At 36.3% G+C, this 21,233-nt stretch overlaps 1 protein-coding gene across 4 annotated transcripts in view; it reads right to left on the reverse strand.

Moving 5' to 3' along the window:
- The window catches only part of etv1 (ETS variant transcription factor 1), an 89,411-nt gene that overhangs the window by 14,159 nt on the left and 54,019 nt on the right, over positions 1 to 21,233 (reverse strand). For all 4 annotated transcript variants that reach the window (XM_028817166.2, XM_028817167.2, XM_051935715.1 and 1 more), the window contains 4 exons: positions 19,130 to 19,259; positions 17,015 to 17,203; positions 14,706 to 14,953; positions 2,713 to 2,781 (listed from right to left, as the gene is read on the reverse strand). In XM_028817166.2, coding sequence (XP_028672999.1) covers positions 2,713 to 2,781; positions 14,706 to 14,953; positions 17,015 to 17,203; positions 19,130 to 19,259 — 636 coding nt within the window. The remainder of the gene's footprint in view (positions 1 to 2,712; positions 2,782 to 14,705; positions 14,954 to 17,014; positions 17,204 to 19,129; positions 19,260 to 21,233) is intronic.

A 21,233-nucleotide genomic window follows, 5' to 3' on the forward strand; every position in this document is an offset into this window, starting at 1 on the left:
TTGTTATAATTAATTAGATGTGTCTTTAAATACACAGTATATTTGTTTCAACAAAATTTTTTTAAAAGATTATTGTTTTCCTGTAGTAGGATATTTTCCATATCCCAATAATTTTCTCTATTCCAAACTATACAGACATGTTTGAATACTGTTGTGTATCCATTATAACACAGCAAACATTAGCATTAATTAACAGTATTTTAGCAAAAAAAAAACAAGTGTGTTGCTTGTTTCGACCATACAACTGGACAACTGACATATAGATTATGTGACACAAGCAACATGAGTTTTTTTCTATTGACATTTTCACATCATTTATTGTTGTAAAGAATTTGTCATTGTAGTCTTATATCATAAATGCTTTTCTCTTCAATCTGCATGGAAACATGGGATTAAAGATATTTCTCAGCAACCACTACAAACTAAATAGGGTAACATATATAAAAAAATTACCATTTTTGGGGGGGTATTCCTTTAAAACAGTCTGAAGCATTGACACAGCTAGTTACCAAATGTTTGGCAAAGTAATGTTACATTGTCCAATGTGTTCACATAGCTGTTGTAATTTGCCTGGTGTTTGTCCCCTATTCTGAAACTTTTTTTCACATCATCCCAAACATTTTATTCTGTATTTAGATCTATTGCATTTAGTGAAGTTCACTATATTACTCTAAAATTCAGTATCAAGTCCTTACACTCACTCCAAGAGTTCACTGCCCTTGGAATGTGGTGCAATGCCACACTCAAGTGCTGCACCTGCTTGGCAATAATGTTCAATTACCTCTGCAATCGAAACTTTGCTCTGTTTATATCAATAGGCAGTGAGAAGCTAAGCAAAATGACACCTTTTATTAGCTAACTAAGCAGATTACAATATGCAAGCTTTCAAGGAAACCGAGGCTCCTTTTTCTTTTATTCACCAATAAAATGTGCTCATTTTGCTTGACTTCTCACTGCTTCCATCATGGCTAACCAGGTAGAACACCTTACTACTATCAATAGCCGCAAAGATTTCCACAAAATATACTCTATAACATTATACAACATCTACCGGCCTGCATTATTGATTCTAGGAATGAGGAATCCATATATTTTTGAAATTTTTCTACATTTTGATATTCAACAGGAATCAGGATTCATCACACCAGGGGATACCAATCCAGTACACCAGCCTTAGACCACTGCTACTGTCTTTGTTTTACGAGGACAAGAATAAAGCTATGTTGAACCACTGATTACTATTCCTCATTGGTAAAGAAGATTATCACTATTGCACTAGGCTCTTAGCTGACAGGCCACAGCCTATTTGTAAAGCACTGTCAGCTTTCATCAGTTTGTTTCTTCAACTTTACAAATTTGTCTATAGGGTTTCCTTTGCCTGTAGCATTTTTGATGGTGGTCCATTCTGAATTCAACTGTGACACAGTTCCAGTATGTCTAGTGTCTATTGGCTTACTACATTAAAATCCACTTAGACTTTTTTCAGTCTTGTCCATTCTCCTGATTTCCTTTCCTAACCATTAGTACCTGTCAATCTGCTAAATGGTATTGTCTCTACATCTCATTCTGTCACTGATTAAGCAGTCAATTACACAGTCGGTGCAGATGTACCTATTAACATGGCCACTTACAGTACTCTGTCTCAATCTAATTTTAGTTCACGCACAAACGTTTTCACTGAAGAAAGCAAAAGAACAATTGCAAGATATCTGGAATGTGAATTGACTTAAGATACCGTACATCCTCAATTATAAAGTCTGTTCTGTTCAGTTTGAGTTCCAAGCATGCTACACAATTGAGCACATCTTATCCTAAAATTACAAAGCCAGCTCTGCAATGAGGAAGCCAAGAACTTTGAATTTACAATTAACTTTCAGATATTCTTCATTGCATAGCTCCTACAGTAGCTAATATAAAATCACATATAATACCAATTACGGCTATCATTCAGTAAATGAGTTCCAATATTTTAAATACAAATACAAAGTAAACAAAGGAGTTTTCTTTTGCTCCTCCAGTTGTGTATCTCCAACACTGTATGTTTATATTTTAAAAAAGCTACGAAATTATGATCTGTGAATTTGAAATCTACAGTGTAAACACATTTAGCTTCCTTATGCAATTTAATTCTCGTTTTTGTGTTTTTTGTCCTTGTTCTGCAAGGTGTACTGCTTAGGGTGGTTGAAAGTGCCATTAAAATGCAGCATTATATAGCTATTTAAATAAAACATGTCTTTTTTTTTTAATTTGTTAAAGTTAATAAAGTCCGTCAGTGGTTTATTCTTAATGGCATTAGATCAACTAAAAATATTTTGCCGTGCATTTCTTAAATTTTTACAACTTTATTTTAAAAATCACACAGTAAAATCACCAGAAGTAAATTATGACTTTAAGCATATATATGGGTCCACTCTCTTCATATTTAAGTGTTACATTAACACTATAAGAGTTAGTTAATATTAGTGATTTTGCTATACACCGTGATGAACAAATGCAACATTGTTTCATTATGTACTGTATGTCGGTTCATAAATAAACATAAAGTCAGTACTTTCATGTAGTTTGGTACTAAATGTGCCTTGATGACAATTAGAACACATTGGTCCAAAGGAAATGACTTAGTTATTTTCATGATAAATAATAACGAAATCCTTCATGGATATCTTATACATTTGTAAATTATTATTGAGACACAAATAATTCATTATTTACCTTCAGTCCTATTGGAATGAGGCAAAAAACCTTCCTGCCTCATGTAGATGGAATGACAACTTGGTACTTCTATTGAAAAACAAAATATAACAAGGAATTACAATCCACACAAATGGTAGGAAATCATTTCAAGTGGTTATATGAAAATACATTCAAATACATTCAAAGAGCATAAAATGCATGCAATACTCAAATTTATTTATGAGGCATCGGCAAACATGAATTGTAATATACAGATATGAAAAAATGCAGTGCAGCTCAGTCAACTATGCTTTTCATTTAAATACCTTCTATACTGTTTAGAAGTTTATTCTGCATGCTATTTTGTGTACCATATGACCCAATTATAATATCATTGAACACAAATTTAATTTAGACACAAATATTATACTGATTATGTTAATCCCTATGATTCACTAGATAAAAAGGTGCACATGGCCTCCAGGCTACCTATTTAATCATAGAAACTCTCCATGTGTTACCATGATTAGTTTAAATGGACTGAAATTACAATTTGGCACACTCCAGATCCTTTGGAAGTTACAGTTAAATGAAGTATCCTCCTCTGAATATGTTCAGTTAATGTGTTTCTAAAGACTTTCCCTTGAGAACAAATTATATATTCTTCTTTGAAACACCAGCACTCTTTCTCTTTGGAATTTTTATAGAGTCAAATAAATTTTTCATTTCAGAATATGTAAAAGGCTTTTTGGAAAATGCAGAGTGTCAAAACATTTTCAGAAAAGCAAGTAAAGCACAATTGCAAGGAAATTGTTTATACAAATGATTATTCTGGAAAATATAATGAACTGCACAATGGTGATAGACTCAAACTTTTCACAGGACAACTGGACATATAAAGTTAGCTCTTGGGATGGTTAACATAATGCATCAGTCAGACATGTTCTATAATGCCAAGATGCATTATATAAAATATATTATTAAATTTAGCCCATACAGTATACTGTGCACCCAAATTAACACCTAATTATTTCTATTTGTCTAACTGTACTTTTGAGAAATGTTTTCCATGCTCTGCAGAAATTTTCATAGCGCAAATCATCATGCTTTTAAGATTTTTGTTTTTTTATTGGTTTGGACCTTACAATTGGATGTCAGATATACCTGGTATCCTGCCAAAGAGACAAGACAAATACACAAGGGTGGTTCATAGTCCCATAAAAATGCATGCTGTGGGTCACTTAGGCAAGAAAGGTCATCTTATAGCAATCTAAGATTCAAGAGAGCAGCCAAAGGGCACATGCATTACCTTAAAGTTTTCACATTTAAAAGAATGGTGGTCTCCAGTACCTCAGGGATGAGGATGTCTGGACATTAGGTAAACCTGTTCAAAGTTTATATGGTCAACTTAAGAATCTTTTTATATAACAGGCTACCGTGGCTGTCCGCTTGTCTGTCCAGGATTTTAAATCCCCTGAAGCTCGCAAACCGTTTGAACTATTGACCTGAAATTTGGTACACATATACTACATGAATTCTACTATACACTTTCGGGGTGATGATTGACATCCAAGGTTATTCCTCTTTTTATTTTTATTTTATTTTATTGTAGAATCAACTCTTGGCAGTGGCCAGCAGGTCGGCCGTGCGGCGCATGCGAACGGATGCGTTCTCATCCTTACCACCTTCACCATCACTTTCCCTACCTCTTCATATCTTAAATCATTCTTGAGGCAGATTGAAGACTTAAGTGCCAGCTTAATTTAAAAATTAAGGAAACGTACTAAGTAATTGCAATACAAACACTGACTTAATCAGTTTTAATGCGAAAAGATGCCAACAAAAGAAGAGAAGAAGCGGGCTGCTAGGGTGGAGAAAAGAAGAGCTGCTCAGGAAGCAACAAGTGCATCAACCTCTGAGCAAACAAATACTAAACGTACAGAGACAGAGTATGAAAACTACGAATGCTCAAGTCAAGTGTATTCACTGTACATTATCGTGCAGTGCGCCGTTACTGGTACAAATATAATACTCGGGTAGGGAGTACTCACTTCTTTTGTACACAAAGGGGCTTGAGTAATTCTGTAGCAGTGTCTGTTACCTAGTCTTAAAAAGAGTTCACCAGACTTTGGATGGTAGGAGGTTGTGATTAAGAAGAGGCAATACATTCAAGAATGAGTGTGAATGGCAAGAAAAAAAAACTGCTTGAGAAATATGGAAAAGCAGAAAAGCTTATAGAAAATCACATTTACTTTTTTAGCTGACACCTTTATCCAAGGCAATTTATAACATTTGTTATACAATTGGTTATTTTTCCAAATGGGGCACAGGCAGGTCAAGTGATTTGCTCATGGTCACATAGCATCAGTAGTGATATTAAAACCCACAACCTAAGGGTTTGAAGTCCAACACATTAACCACAATGACACGCTGCCTGCCTATGTTTGTGTCACTAACTCTAAACTGACCAGAAATGGCTAAGTGCGATTATGCGTGTGTAACTGAGTGTGTGTGTGTGTGTGTGTGTGTGTGTGTAGGTTTGCACTGCAATGGATTGACGCCTTATCCACCGCTGGATCATGCCTTATGCCTATAGGCTCCTCTCTCTGCACAACCCTAAAACTGGATTATGCAGGTTCTGAAAATGGATGGATTGACTGATTTATGTGTTCAGTAAACTGAAGGACACAAAATACTTAGGGAAATCTATTTGGTGTTCTTTGCATTATTTCAAAGTATACAAATGTTAATCTTAAGTAATTCACGCTCAGCAATCTACACTGACCATAACTAACATTTAAGTGTTATCAGTAAAAGAATCAATCAAATACACTGTCTTCACATGAACATTAACGTTTTTTTATTTATTTATTTATGTATTTATTTATTTAGTTCTAAAAAGACACTAAAATAGAAGTCAAGTTTGATCTAAAATGCTACATTGACACAGCTCATCCAAATAAACCTGGATTTGGAAAATATAAAACTCTATGTTAATATGTTTTAATTAAATCTACACAATGTTTCTTCAAACTCTAGGAAAAAGGTCTTCAATCAATCTATGCTCTCACATATGACTCTTTTTTTTAATGTTTACTTTGTGTCTGTTTTTAGCATTGCAATCCAGAATGTCCCCTAATGTAATGTTCAACGCAAATGGTTCATGGAAAATGGTTTAGGGACAGAGGTTTGCTGCTAGTAATATATTTTTCCAAGATGATCTCCTGTTTCACTGGAAGAGCCTGTGGCTATTATAATAGGTCACATTCTAATCAAATTTTAGAAACATTTCCAAAGTGATTATTCAATAAAATGACTAACACACTTAATAAGGAACCATAAACATAGCTCTGAAGTTTATCAAAGTAATGACTGGCCCAAGGAAATTGTCGTTAATTACATTTGTTACTGCCTACATTCCTATCCAATATAATAAAAAGCAAACAAATCGGGTTTTAACATTTACAGTAATAAGTTATTCTAAATGTTCACTTTTGGTTCCAGACATATGTTAAAAAAGGCCATTCAGGTTTACTTCAAAGCAAAAACATAACCCAGATTGCGGTGCTTTTTTTTTTTTTAACCACATTGCACTCAAGTGCTGTAGTTGCATATAAAGAAAACCATTAAAATTAAGGAAATATGATACGTGTGACTTTTAATTACCTGTAAGAGTAAACCTTTCAAAATACATTGATGCTGCTAACCTTTTTTTTACAAAAGCAGTTCATTAAACCATCAAGTAAAAATGTACTTTTATGACATTGATGTTAAAGCCAGGCAAACAGAGAGCAGCGGAAATGTTCATTTATATTAGTTCTACTGAAATACAGCAGGATTTTCTTTGAAATTTCAAGCTTGACATATGGACCCATGCCACCCTTCTACTGCAATGCAAATTATAATTTTTCATGACTTAGAAGAAAATAACCTTAAAAGAAATGGACTATGTCAAAGCCTGCTTTGTGTAAATCCTTGAGAATCTTGGAAAAGTAACTAGACTCATAGAATTTGATGTGTAAAAAGCAGCATTCAAATGGAATTTGGAGTGAATCCCTCTCTTCCTCTGTATCTGGTGAATGGACTATGGCATTCATTTACACACAAGCACACACAGGAAGGGGGTTTGTGTTACATGAAGCAGGGCTGTGAAAACTGAGCACTCTATCAAAATAATCTGACAAGGATGCAGCTGTGAAAGGGCTCAATTCCACACCAACTGGGAATTCTCATACTCTCTCGGCCTCCATTTTATGAATGAAAAGCACAAAGCGGCTGGAGTTTCATTCATGCCTCGGCTTAGTTTACAAGCATAGGCCTCACAGGACTAATTACTCCTTAGCAGAGGTGATGTAGCTGGATTGAACAGCTTTCCTTTACAAGATTATAGAAGTGACCTTTGTACATTAGACCTAGTGGTTGTAAATTTGCATCACGGTACAGAAAATAATTCAATTAAATATGTGAAGATTTTTTTTTATGGAGTAATTTTTTTTAAGTTCCATTCTAAATATATGTCAAAAGAACTACAGAAACTACAGATTTCACATTAAAAATATTTTTCTACTACGAACTAAAAATCATCCCTTAGCCCTGGACTAGATACAGTTTACAAGTCAAATGTACAACCAAACTCACTCATGCTACACCAATTCAGTATTGATATGAATGGCATATTAGACTTACAAACTGGATATTTGCCACGTAACTGAAGCATATTCAAAATAAAATCGCTACTTGACATATCATTCATACATATGCCATATAAGTAAAACATGTGTCATATTCTTCACAAGAAAAACATACATATTTGAAAAAAGATCCCATGATTCTGTTTTTTATGATTATTTTGGTTGATATCATCATGGTGCCATTTTGAGTGTACACGATTATGTCCGCTGCTGTATTGTTTAATACAATGATGCCTGTTGCTAGTCACATGGTGGATATTTAAGATGGCTGTGTGGTTTTACAAAATCCTCGTTTTGATGTTTTCTGCATAGAATACAAACGTATGTGTAGAGATTTTTTGCAACTAATATCTTCCTCTGGTTAATGAATCTGTAGCTTTGTTTTTAAATTTGAAGTGTGACACACACTTTCCTGATTCAGATGACTGGTATTTTTTGTCTTTCCTGGTACTTGGACATTTTGCTTACTGATTGACTTCATTTTCTGTCAACTCCTAGTTGTGATTTCCATCTTCTGGTCATAACTTAACTTTTTGACACCTTTTCTGCCTCTTACAATCAGAGGTGTTGTTAGGATTTGCAGATATCAGGGACTTAGCCCCCTCTGTTATTATCAAGTAATTATCATGTAAGTTAGATCAAAGATCTTACCCTGTGAGGTTTAGGATCGTCTATCCAATACATAAAATTTGACAGTGGGTGGGACAGATTCCTCTTGAGGTTTAGCGAACGGTGTTATGTAAAAGTGTGTTAAATCAAAGCGTGGGGTAATCAGGCAGACCAGGGTCTGGGTGCCTGAAGTCCCCACCTCACTACGCCTCTGTGAACAATATTTTTTACAAAACATGGCATTTTTAAATTTGTCATCATGTAAACCCAGAACAATTAAGAGTACAAAAAAAGTGCATCATTTTACTAATAGCACCCCATACACCCATGCATACTATTATAACTATAAACAATATTTTAGATTTAAAATTGCTCAGAAACTCAAAAAACAAAAGATTATACCTTTGATTAACCATAAGTAAAAAATAAATATTTTAAAACTTTTAAATGTGAATTATGAAAAGGGCTGGGAGTATTTGTTACACTGTAATAATTCCCACGAGAAAATCACCTTTTTACATGACCTTTGCAGGTCAAAGCGCAGGGTCAGTACTGCCTCATAGATCCACAAACATCAGCCCAGGAACTATCTGTTCAAACTTTCTATGTTCTCACTGTGTTGGTGTGGGTTCCTTATGGATACTCCAGTTTTTTTGCAAACATTGCAAAGATATCTATTCTAGAGTGACTGGAAACTGTCCCAATGTGAGCTGAGCTTGAGTGTGTCAGTGAGTGAGTCCAGTGATGGACAAGTGTCCAGTGTCCAGTGAATCATCAAATATACATTTTACATAGATCATTCTGATTATAATTTATATATATATATATATATATATATATATATATATATATATATATATATATATATATATACATACACATATACTAGCCAACCCGATGTGTAGCATACGCCGCATAATTATTTATTGATGGCTGAACACTTCCTGAACGACACAGTTGTCCAAATGGGGTGGGTTTGAGGATACGACTGTAAGTGAATGAAAAGATGGAATACTGGAGAGTACAACATACAATTGTCCATGACTGAAAACTGGTTTTGGCAGATACAGGCATATCTTTTTGAAAGTTTGGCCCTGTGCCTTATTAATTGTTATTTCGAAGGTCAATCTAACAGGAAATTTTCGGCGTGTAAAAGTAAAAGGCAAATTTGAATCTGATGGGGTCAGGGATATCCGGGGAATAAGGACAGTTTGTGAGGTAGCAGCTGCGATAGTCTTACACTCCAGTAAATTGCGGTGAATGCTGGTAACAGAAAGTCTAGTGCCATTACAGAAACCTTTTGCTGGCAGGAGGTTTCTGAGAAGCATGATGACTGAACCAATTTTAATTTTGAGTTTATGTGGAGGCATGCCAGTGGGAGTAAGACTATTAAGAAATTCTTCAGGGAATGAAAGTTGATCTGCAGGATAGTCTGTGACGATCGAGGCAACGCTAGTGAAAGTCACTTCATTGATAGGGATAAGTTTCAGCACTTGTTCATTAAGGTGTAGCGAGTCTTCGTTGGTGACACTTAATATAGCTCGCATGCTGAGTTGTTCCAGAGTGACAGTTGGAAAGTCGATGTCGCCATATAGTTGTTGAACGGGATCAGAAATAAAAGGAAAACAATGTGAAGGCAATGTCATAGGTGTTCTGTTTTTCCCGTCTCCAACATCAAGGAGTGACTCAGGTGAGGAGTTGGGGGCGGGCACATGAGCAGGCAGGCAGTGCGCATGCCTCGAGAGCAAGGGTGGACGCGGGAGAAAGCGACTTAGGAGGAGGGTTAGAGTTGGCGGACGGGGCTCTGTCTTGCGTGCGTCCATATCCCATGGTCGGGTGACTTGGTGGATTATATATAGAAAAGCAGCCAGAACCGAAAAGAACAATGAAAAGTCAATGTGGCCCAAGAGGTGCATGTGGACTGTAGCAGAGACGAAAGCGACTGAGGTGGTGTTTGGTGAGGTGTTGCGTGCTGGGGTGGACTCGGGAGGAGGGTTAGAGTTGGCGGGCGGGGCTCTGTCGTGCGTATCCCATGACGCGGGAGGAGGGTTAGAGTTGGTGGGCAGGGCTCTGTCGTGCGTATCCCATGGTCTTAGAGTTGGTGGGCGGGGCTCTGTGAGTTGGCGGGCGTGGCTCTGTCGTGCGTATCCCATGGTCTCTGTCTTGCGTGCCATGGTCGGCTGCTTAGTGAATTGTTGGTGGGCGGGGCTCTGTGAGTTGGCGGGCGTGGCTCTGTCTTGCGTGCGTCTTGCTTGCCATGGACTTAGTGAATTTTATATATATATATATATATATATATATATATATATATATATATATATATATATATTCACGGCATTCGTAGTCTGAATCACAATCTGATTGTATTGGTGGTTACCTACCAGGTAACGCTTGTGGTTGGTCAGCAAGTCAGCTAACATCTGCCACGGTGCCCACAGTTGTGAGAAGCAGATCATAGAATGGTTGAAATAGTTTACTGTCAAATAATGCAAAGAGTACGCGACACGTGTTTCGCCCTAATTCTGATTCCCGTAAGGGAGTGCAGTGAGTGTGTATGCCTGATGAGCCCAGAATTAGGGCGAAACACATGTCGCGTACTCTTTGCATTATTTGACAGTAAACTATTTCAACCATATATATATATATATATATATATATATATATATATATATATATATATATATATATATATATATATAGCAGAGTGGTGCAATGATTAGCATCCTGGCTTTAAATCCCATACCCAGTCTTCACATTCTCCAGGCTGTCTGCTTGGAATTTCCTTTTGGTACTCCACCTTACCTCTCACACCCATAAAGATGGCAAGTTAGGTTAAGTGGCAATTCCAAATTGGACCAGTGTGAGTATGAATGGGGCCCTGGGATGGGTCTTGAAATGGATTTGAGAATATTATGTTATGTTACATTAATCTTTATGATCACACAACAAGGGTGTCTAGCTTAGCTCCTTTCAATTTCAGGTTCTAGGTTAACTGATGAGCTCTGGTAAAATTGCAGAGAAGCTTCATTTAATTTCCTTTTATCCATGACACTATTTTATATTGTTTGTCACAGCTTCAGGAAAGAGATATAAAGGAGAGCAAAAAGTAAGGCATTATGTAAAAATAATTGAAACAGGATGGGATGGCCCTGTACTGTCAAGCCAGAATTTGTAGCTCCCACAAAGCTCAGCATTCAGTGTAGTACAGTTGTCTCCTACTCACTTACAGAGAGCAACAATTTCTTTTCTAGGAGAAAGTTATTAACTTGGGAGGCATGAAGGCACATTGGTAGTTCTACTGCTTCAAAGTAAGGAGACCAGGGTTCCCACCCCACATGGAGTTTGCATGTTCTCCCCTTGTCCCAGTGTGTGCTCTGGTTTCCTCCCACACTCCAAGGAATGTTCTTTGGACTGTGGGAGGAAACCCACGCAGACACGGGGAGAACATGCAAACTCCACGCAGGGAGGACCCAGGAAGCGAACCCAGGTCTCCTAACTACAAGGCAGCAGCGCTACCCACTATGTCACTGGAGTTATTTACTTGAAGTGTAATGAAAGTAACCTCCACAAACATGACAGAAACCACCATCAAGTCACTAAATTGGACATACCTGAAACCTGAGCTTTAAACAGTACAATTAAATATTAAAATATATTATAAATGATGTCAAGATCTGGAGGCCCTCAGTGCTGTTTTGTTCTAGAAATGTTCTTAATTAGTGACCAGTTACTGCCACAAAATTAATTTAACTTGATTCCATTTGCACCTATGGGTCATCATATAATATCAGTTTCAATACAATGCTTCAAAAATATTCATCTGCTCTCCTCCTCAAAACATAACAGAATAAAGAACAGAAAAAAAATAAAATGTACAGTTTTTGAAATGTCTGGTGTGATGGGATGATAGCACTAACAACCTTTAGAATTAAATAAATTTACATTAACAGCTTCTAATTAAGAAATTGGTTGGAGAGAAAATGGTGGCCGACCAGAGACTGAGTCTGAGAGCCTGAGTTATCTGGCTCACTTTATACCACACTATTTTCTGTCTGCTGGTTAAGGAAAAAAGAAACAATTAAGAATTTTGAATCTTAAAAAGGCAAAATGTTAAAGTAGTATGTTGAACTATGTGCAGTAAATGGGTCCTAGTTAAAAATATGGCCAGAATGAAACAATGCAACCACTATAACCTTAAAGGAACTGGGTTTTAAAAAAATGATGTGAAAAAATCTTACAAAAAGTATTGTTGTCTTTCTTGCTTAAAGTATTGAAAATGCAATTTCAAACAATCACTGAATCCATTTTTTGAAATGCAATTTTAACCAATCATTGAATCCATTAGAGTCAAAACTGCTATTCACCAAGAAATTGTATGCAAGTCACAGACAAAGGCAAATGGAGAATACAAGAATTCAGGCTTCCCTTCTGATTCTTTATTCTGTAAAATGTTAAGAAACAACTGTACACAACTGTTTTTGTAGCGAACATATTGAAGTTTCACATGAAGCACTGACCTATTTTCTTTTGTTTTATCTGAAGTACCCATTGAAGGAGTTGAGCGCAAAAGTGCAAAATCTGCATTGCTTTTGAAAATTTGTGTCTCTCTTTATTTATATGCTGCATTAAAAGTTAACTCCTTCGTGACAGTCTATCTTCCTCAACTTTGCAGTTTAACTGAAGCTTGCTGGAGGTTATTAAAACCTGGTTCCTATGGCTCTTGTACTGTAGGTGATTTGACCTTGGCCTACTGACCAATGTTCTGTACTTCCTTGGCAAAATAGTAGATGCAGCAGGCTGTGCTGTCAACTTATATACAACACTTACATCTAGGCTAACAAATAAAATTAGTAACTTTAAATTTAATTGGTTTCATTAAACTTCTTATAGCTATAATCAACTGAAGCTATTCATTTATCTCATTCTATTAATACATTTGATATTAAAATACATAAATAGTATTAGTGATGAAGAATTAATTAAATAAAGCAGTTACTGAATCAGGTTAGAAACAAAAATATTATTTTTAGAACATTTCTGTTAAACTCATAAATAGGTAATAGGGGTCTCATTTATAAAACTTTGTGTGGATTAGGAAGTATGTGTATGCCAAAATACAGGAAAAATGCATATGTTAAAATAAAGTTATAAAACCTGGCATATGCACGTTTCTATGCAACTTACCTTTATAAAGGACAGTCATCTTGGTTCCCACTCTGTATAGACTATGTCAATCACCTTCATACGTAGGCAATCATGAAGCCTCAGAGTTTCATTAGCTGGTGGAGCAGCCTTCTACCTTACGCACCAACACACAGGCCACCTGCATTTGAGGAGTCCTATGTTGCACTCAACAACTGAGTGGGCACCAGTGTCTGAACAGTAGCCATTATCACCTGGCACATGTAATGGCATGAATGTTATTACAATGTAAAGATACGCAGAGGGATCAACCAGTTATCTTACCAAAAACCCAGCCTTCACGTACAACACCATCAACAAGTCATCTGCCAAAGCTACTTTGTCTCAAAATAAATAAATTATGGGTTGACCCAGGCCACTGAACAAAGTTTGTCAGTCTCTTCCTGGCATGATAGATGACTTGTGTGTTAATGGAATGTCACAGCTTATGGTTAACAAAGAAGCTTCATCCTTGATAGATGCGCTTATTTCAAAAACAATGTAGTTAATTGCCAGATTATGGACACTGCTGTAAACTGTCTTTTTATGTTTTCAATTCTTTATGTCAGAAAAAACATGTTATGTTTTATGTATGTAGACCCACATCTTACGGAAACTAAATGTAGTGACTTGTCAGTTGGTTTATGGCTTCCAGCACATTGAACACGATGGAGCTGAAGTTTGGTTGAGATATTCCTGACCCTTTCCCTGAGAAGGTAGCCTAAATAAACAGCAGCACTGACACTCTTAAAAGGGAACTAAAATACAGACTGTACATCATATTCATCATGTTTAAGGTGCAATATGTTTGACACGTCAACGCACATTATAACAACGGTTTGGTGATATGTATTATTATGCATGTAATTTGTCATTTAGCTGATTTGGCTGCATTTACCTACATGATCAAGGGTGTCTTCTTTTCCCGGTTTCTCCAAATGGTGCATACATATGGGTTACAGTTGCTGTTTTAATCATGCACGTGCACACTGGAGGCAGCCTAAGGACTCTGGTGATGGTAATAACCCGCCGAACCAGGGAGTGGCGCTGTTGGCTAATGCCTTTGCTCTTCCTCTTTCCGCAGAACAAAAGACTGACAGTAATTTCACCACTGAAATCACTTCTGTGCACCCTCCCGGACTCACCTCTTCCTGCCATGATTATTTAAAACCACTGCTACCGCCATTTCTGTTCTGAAATTGCATCTGGACAGTCGTCCTATCATAATTCCTGACAACTGTCTTGTCTTTTTTTCTATACAATTGCACGGAGTCACTGGGTGGTACCCCTGACTCTTTTTCGTTGTTTGTCTTTCATTATACCGTAAATATATGCACATTCTCCTGTCAAGTTTTCCTTTATAAATCTTGACTTTTGTGTGGAGAGTGCGTATGTACGTTACAGGCATCCTCGCAAGTTTTATAAATCCAACCCCAGGTTACTGCATGCCAACAAAGACTTCAAATGCGTATATTAATCAGCAATAAAGGCTGATGTTTGCTGAAATATTAAAAATAAGTACACAAATGCTAACATCAACAAATTACAAACCTGAATCATATGTGAAATCCCTTGGCTCCTGTTTGATGATCATTGAAGGAGGATAGGTCGGATTTGCTGATCCACTAACCATGGCCGCATGCTCATACACAGGATCGGGAAACTCCTGTTTGAAGCTCTGTGGTGGAAAAGGGATGCTAGGCTCAGACATCTGCCTGTGGTACATTGGTCTGCCATCTCTGGGCATTGCAGGGGGAGTGGGGAATGAATGGCATGGTTCTGACAACTGGCGGCGAAATCTGAAACAATTAGATACACATATAGTACTTATAATATGAAGTTTTCAGAAAAAAAGAATATTTCAGTTAAAAAGTCTACAACTTCAAATAACCCACAGATGTAAAAGTGCTTGAAAATCTCAGCACCGATGAATGAACATTATGATGCTAATCATGCTAGTAAAGATAGAATTGTGCCAAAAATTCTAAAGGAAACTTTTTTCAATTAATGTGTTCAGTTTAATTCGCCCTTATATTTCTGCAACAAATCCTTGGGTACCAGTCTTAGTCTTTGCTTTATTATTTTTCTTTTTAATATTGATCTGCTTTTATAGACAACATATTTGCATCTTTTGAACAATTACGTTCAAAATTCAACCTCCCAGCTACACATTTCTTTCACTATCTTCAAATTAGAAATTTTGTTAAACAGAAATTGCCCGATTTGCCCCACCTCGCACCCTCCACAATGCTGGAAAAAATACTGCTCAAATTCGAGGAATTAAACACCATTTCCGCAATATATAAAATCCTATTAGAGTCCCTGCCTTTCAAAGATCCAAGAGGACATTGGGAAGAAGATCTCTTAATCAATACATCAGAAAAGGAGTGGAAGGTAGCAAAGCAGAGAATTCACTCGAGCTCTATATGCGCAAAGCATAGAATTATTCAACTAAAAATTATATATCGAGCTCATCTGTCTCACTTAAAACTGTCCAAAATGTTTCCAGGGCAAGATCCAACCTGCGAACGCTGCAAAAAAGCTCCTGCCTCACTGGGTCACATGTTCTGGGCCTGCACTAAACTAACATTATTTTGGACCAAAATGTTTAAGTGCCTTTCAGACAGCCTTGGTATCACAATCCCTCCTAACCCATTAACAGCTGTGTTTGGTGTTCTTCCAGACAAACTTGAAGTGGAGAAGGACAAGCAAACGGTGATTGCATTCACTACACTTTTGGCACGCAGACTTATTCTGTTAAATCGGAAGAATCCTAACTCTCCTCTGATAAGTCAGTGGGAAACCAATGTTTTATATTATTTCAAATTGGAAAAAATCAAATTCTCAGTTAGAGGATCTGTACAAAATTTTTTCAAAACCTGGCAGGATCTAATCAATATTATTTTAGAATAAGAGAAATTACTATTACCACATTTAATTCCCTTCTCCATCTCTTATTTACATATATATTTATTTCTCCCTTTCTTTTATTTATTGTTGCCTTATTAAAAAGCCCTAAGTAATTCTCCTATGGCTTAGCTCTCTTTCTCAGGGGTGGGGTTTGATTTGTCTTCAATTTTGATTGGTTATAAATTGATCAATTTGTATGGAATGATTACAATGAAAATTAATAAACAGAAAAAAAAATAATATTGATCTGCTTTTATTTTTTTCCTTTTTGGGTTTTCTCCAGTGACAAATGTAAAGTTTTGGAGAATATAATGTGACCTTTATATTGTTGCATTCATTCACCAGATAATGCATTTTGATAGTTTATGCATGAACTTTAACTATTATTTGTTTATCTATTTACACAAATTAACTCTTTATAACTAATTTTACTTGTATATGTAATTCCAGTTATTGCTCTGATTAACTACTAACTGCTACCACAGGGGCCCCTATGAATCTTGTTTTCTGTGCACATGAAAATAAAGGCCTTATAATAATAATAATCTTCTTCTTCCTCTTTCGGCTGCTCCCGTTAGGGGTTGCCACAGCGGATCATCTTCTTCCATATCTTTCTGTCCTCTGCATCTTGTTCTGATACACCCATCACCTGCATGTCCTTTCTCACAACATCCATAAACCTTCGCTTAGGCCTTCGTCTTTTCCTCTTCCCTGGCAGCTCTATCCTTGGCATCCTTTTCCCAATACACTCAACATCTCTCCTCTGCACATGTCCAAACCAAAGCCTTATAATAATAATAAAATCTACAGCAAAATTTGTAGTAGGCTACCCAGCTCCAGAATTTAGGGATCGAGTCTCAAATTAGGCTCTGCCTGTGTGGAGTTTATGTATTTCCCCACTGTGTCTACATGGGTTCTGCTCCAGATAATCCTGTCTTTACCTGACTCACCTGTGGTCCATCTGGAAGGAATTATCAGGCATTTGCTGTGATGGCTGAAGATGTGGAGGGTAGGTTCGATCCGATTTTGGAGTAGGAGGCGGGTTTGAAGTAGCATGGTGGAGTGGGGACACTGGAGTGCTGGATGATGTAGGAGGACTAGAAGGCTTCATTCCAATTTGCAATTTCTGATCATAGGCACTGAAACACATAAATAAGGAAGGTAAGATTTACAGAGTGACCATTACACTTGAAAACAATTATATGTATGCACCACTAAACACAGGTGCAAACATTGAGAAAAATCTAAACTGAAAACCAATTATTTGACACTTTGAACTATGTATTAGCATTTGAATACACATCAAATGCCATTTAAAACTTTTATAATAAAAAAAACTAAAATATTTTTAATTCACTTGGTCAAGGGAGGCACATGGTCAATGCTGCAGCCTAAAAAATCAGAGGACCCGGGCTTCATTCTCACTGCATTCCCTGCCTGTGCACAGTGTGTACATTCATATCTTTGTGGTTTTTATCATGTACTGCAGTTTCCTCCCACATCCACACATGTATATTAGGATAATGTGTGTCTAAACTGGGCCCATATGAATGAGCGCGAGTGTGTTTGTGTGTGTGTAATACTAGGGTGTTGTACCGTGTTAGCCATTATGAATGTAGAGAAAAGCCAAGCAAAATGACACCTTTTATTGGCTAACTAAAAAGATTACAATATGCAAGCTTTCGATGCAACTCAGGCCCCTTCTTCAGGCAAGTGTGTGTGTAAGTGTGTGTGTGTGTAAGTGTGTGTGTAATAATAACCTATGATTGTCTGACATTCCTTTCAGGGCTGGTTTGTGCTTTTGTTACCCTGTAATAGAGTAAGGATGTTCAGAAATCAGATGGATTTTTCCTCAAGTAAAATATACTTTCAAATTATGAACTGCATTATTAATGTCCTGTTTTAAGTTAACACAATGCTGTACAGGTGTTGTTGTTGCCTTATATGTATAAATGATTGTCTTACTAAGCTACATAAGAAATAAATAATACATTCAGATATCCTTGCTTTAAACAAAAAGGTGGGCACTGAATGCCAAAGACCAGGTTATTGACCTAGTGTAATACAAACAAGATAATAACCTGGAAACAATCGAAAAAGTTTTTGTTGCTTAGAAACATAATGGCAGTGTGCAAAATACATGCTGTGGAGTAGATCAGACTGTGATTATTTATACATTACCAAGTGCTCAAAGGATATTTCATAAGATGTCTAATTTTAACATTTACCACAAACAGGTAGCTTGAAAAGGGGCAGCAACACACTGTGAAACATTTCATAAAAATCATCAAATGCTTGATAAAATCAGTAGCTGATACTATATACATGATAGTGCATTTATATCTGGTTTCTAAAAACAAAAAAAAATCACATCTGGTAAGGTTCTACTACAACAAATCCAAAGCTGGGTGTGAAACTTTAACTTGGCTTGCAGATGCTAAATATTGAATTAAATTATTTGAAGAACAAAGAACGCTTGTATTAATTAAAGTTAAATTATGCCAACAGACCTCTACTTTCACACACGGACACATAATGCTGATTCTGAAGGGAATTCAGCATGTGAAAATGTAGGCAAAAAAGTCTGAGATAAGGGCCTTTGTTTTCTCAAATCTGTAGTTCGCAATCTGGAGTTTGGGGAAACGTGGAGGAAAATGGAACAGATGCTTTTGAAGGCAGATGTTTAAGGGACAGAAGATGTGTAGAACAGCATGGTGCAAATGAGAAGCTGTACTTATTCTCTACCGGGTTTAACTAATTTATGGTGTTGGAAAAAGGTATATTATCATTATATCCTAATGTACTAAAAAAGAAATAATGCCTATTTAGTTGCTTATGCATAATTTGATAATTAAACACACTTAATGAGTAATTAAATGTAAGTGATTAGTACACAGAAATTATTTTGGTTAACAACTTTGTTTAGAAACCATGCACATTTAATAATAGACATCTTGGATTTACATTAAATGAGTTAAAATGTTTGTTTTTATAGTAGAATTAGCATTAACTTTAAAAGACTACTTCCAATTAATTGCTAGTAATGTACCCAGTATCATATTTACCTGACATTATACAGGCACTTTTCCCCATAACTGTATTTGTAAGGTTGCTCTTGGCTGCAGGTAGAGCTCAGTTCTGAGCAAGGACTCTGGGGTTCCTTTTTGATTTTCAGAGGGAGACTGTGAAAGGCCACTGGACAAGAAAAATGCAACACAATAAATTAATAACAAATGTCAGCTTTTTTTTTTTTACATAAAAAATTAATTTTGACAACTCTTACACCACCATCATTGTTAAGAAAGAAAGTGAAAAAGAACTGTTTTATATTTAATCTTTACTGAAAAAGACATTTGAAAGCACAACATTAATCTAAGCAATATACTTAGCTTCCCACATGGGCCCAGCTCATGTAAAAGGCTGTTAAGTACTAAATTACTCCTCCTCAAATCCCTATCATCTAGAGTCATGATCAACACTAATTTAATTACCTTTACTGAACATGGCTCCAGCTTGCTGCCTTCATTGTTCAGTATATTTTACTCTATTAATATTTGCTATAGCACTCTGTGTGCCATGGAAACATTGTAATAGAGAGAGCAAAATCTTTTTTGAATAAAAAGAACACAAAATCCTATACAAGACATTCTGAAAAAAATATTTGACTGTGTAGCAGTGTGGTTAAAAAAACTACAGACCACACATTTGAAATTAGTTTTGCATTTTCTGATATACTGACTTATCTTGAGGCTTTCCACAGTATATTCATCGCTACCGCTTATTAGTGTTTAAGAGTTTTTAAAAGAAGAAGGACATGTACATGCATTTTTAAAAATACAAATAAAGTATCCTTCCAAAAAGTATCCAATTCTGACTTTTTTTTTATATACTACTCCAACGGAGTAGGATCCCTTCTGGCCGTAAAGAGATTTAAACCAGCAACCTTCCAGATACCAGTGCAGATCCTTAGCCTCTCTACCTGTGATAGGCACCAGCTTCCTATCACCCTGAACTAGATAACCTTGGACAAGGTGCCACTCATTCACACACTTACTCATTCATATTATGTGTGCCAATCAGCCTAAGCTGCATGTCAAAAAGACGTGGATGGAAAACAATCAAAAAAAATTCAGTCAGAAAATTATTAGCAAAATGAAGGTCTGAATTATTGAGTAAAAAATAGCTATAACCATATGACATTACATCATGGAAGCATTTGTAACACTAAAACTTGAGCCGTGTTCTGCTTTTAACTTGAGCACCTTATATTCTCAAACCATTGTATTGTCTTCTGGTGTATTCAATAAAGTCAAACTCAGGAAAAGCAAATAAAAATGATGACAACTTGCAACTTGCAAGGAAGAAAGGCTGGATTAAGATCCCTACAGGCCCACAAGGTGTTGAAACTGAAAAGGCCTCTCCTTACCTTACTACCTCAACTAAAGAAACCCTCTACAGGCACAGGCATATACTCACAAATTCTGAATATCACATATGTAAATAATGCATTAGGTACAAGGAATGAAGTACACAAAGGTCCAAAACTTTATACAGGTCAAATCCCATTATAGTAAATATCAAAGTAACAAAATTTTCAGAATAACAAATACTTTCTGTTAGTCCGGATAAATGTTCAAGCAACATCATGTAAAATGGATTTTGATATAACAAATTGTAAATTTCAGTATAACAAAAGTTTTTTTGACCAAAAATGGTCACCAAAGATATTAATACGATGCACAAAATACTTAATGCCATGCCTTCACTTTCGCCGAGTTTTGTGAACCCTGCCACAGGTTGTCTCTTTCTAGTTAGACCAAAAATAAAGTGACTGTCTGCTGAAAAATTTCTGGTCTAGGACAGTCTCGGTGAGAGTGTAGACGTCACATTATATAGGTATAGCTGAATTCTGAGTCTACCGATTGTCCGCGGGGGTACTTGTGTCGTGAGTGAATACTGTACTGTTCAAGTTTCATAGCGCTTCAAAAAGTGAGAAATGGTGTCAGTTTACAATGAAAGAAAAATGAACAATCCTGGAAAAAGCTGATTTCAGAGTGAAGAAAAATGATGTGCAGATAGCATTCGGAATCATGCCTTCGATGCCGTCAACAATTTTGAAGGATTGAAAAAAATCAAAGACAAAGTTAAAAGATCAGGCATTGGGAACTG

This window comes from Erpetoichthys calabaricus, chromosome 13, assembly GCF_900747795.2.
Source record: "Erpetoichthys calabaricus chromosome 13, fErpCal1.3, whole genome shotgun sequence".
In the NCBI taxonomy this organism is placed as follows: Eukaryota; Metazoa; Chordata; class Cladistia; order Polypteriformes; family Polypteridae; genus Erpetoichthys; species Erpetoichthys calabaricus.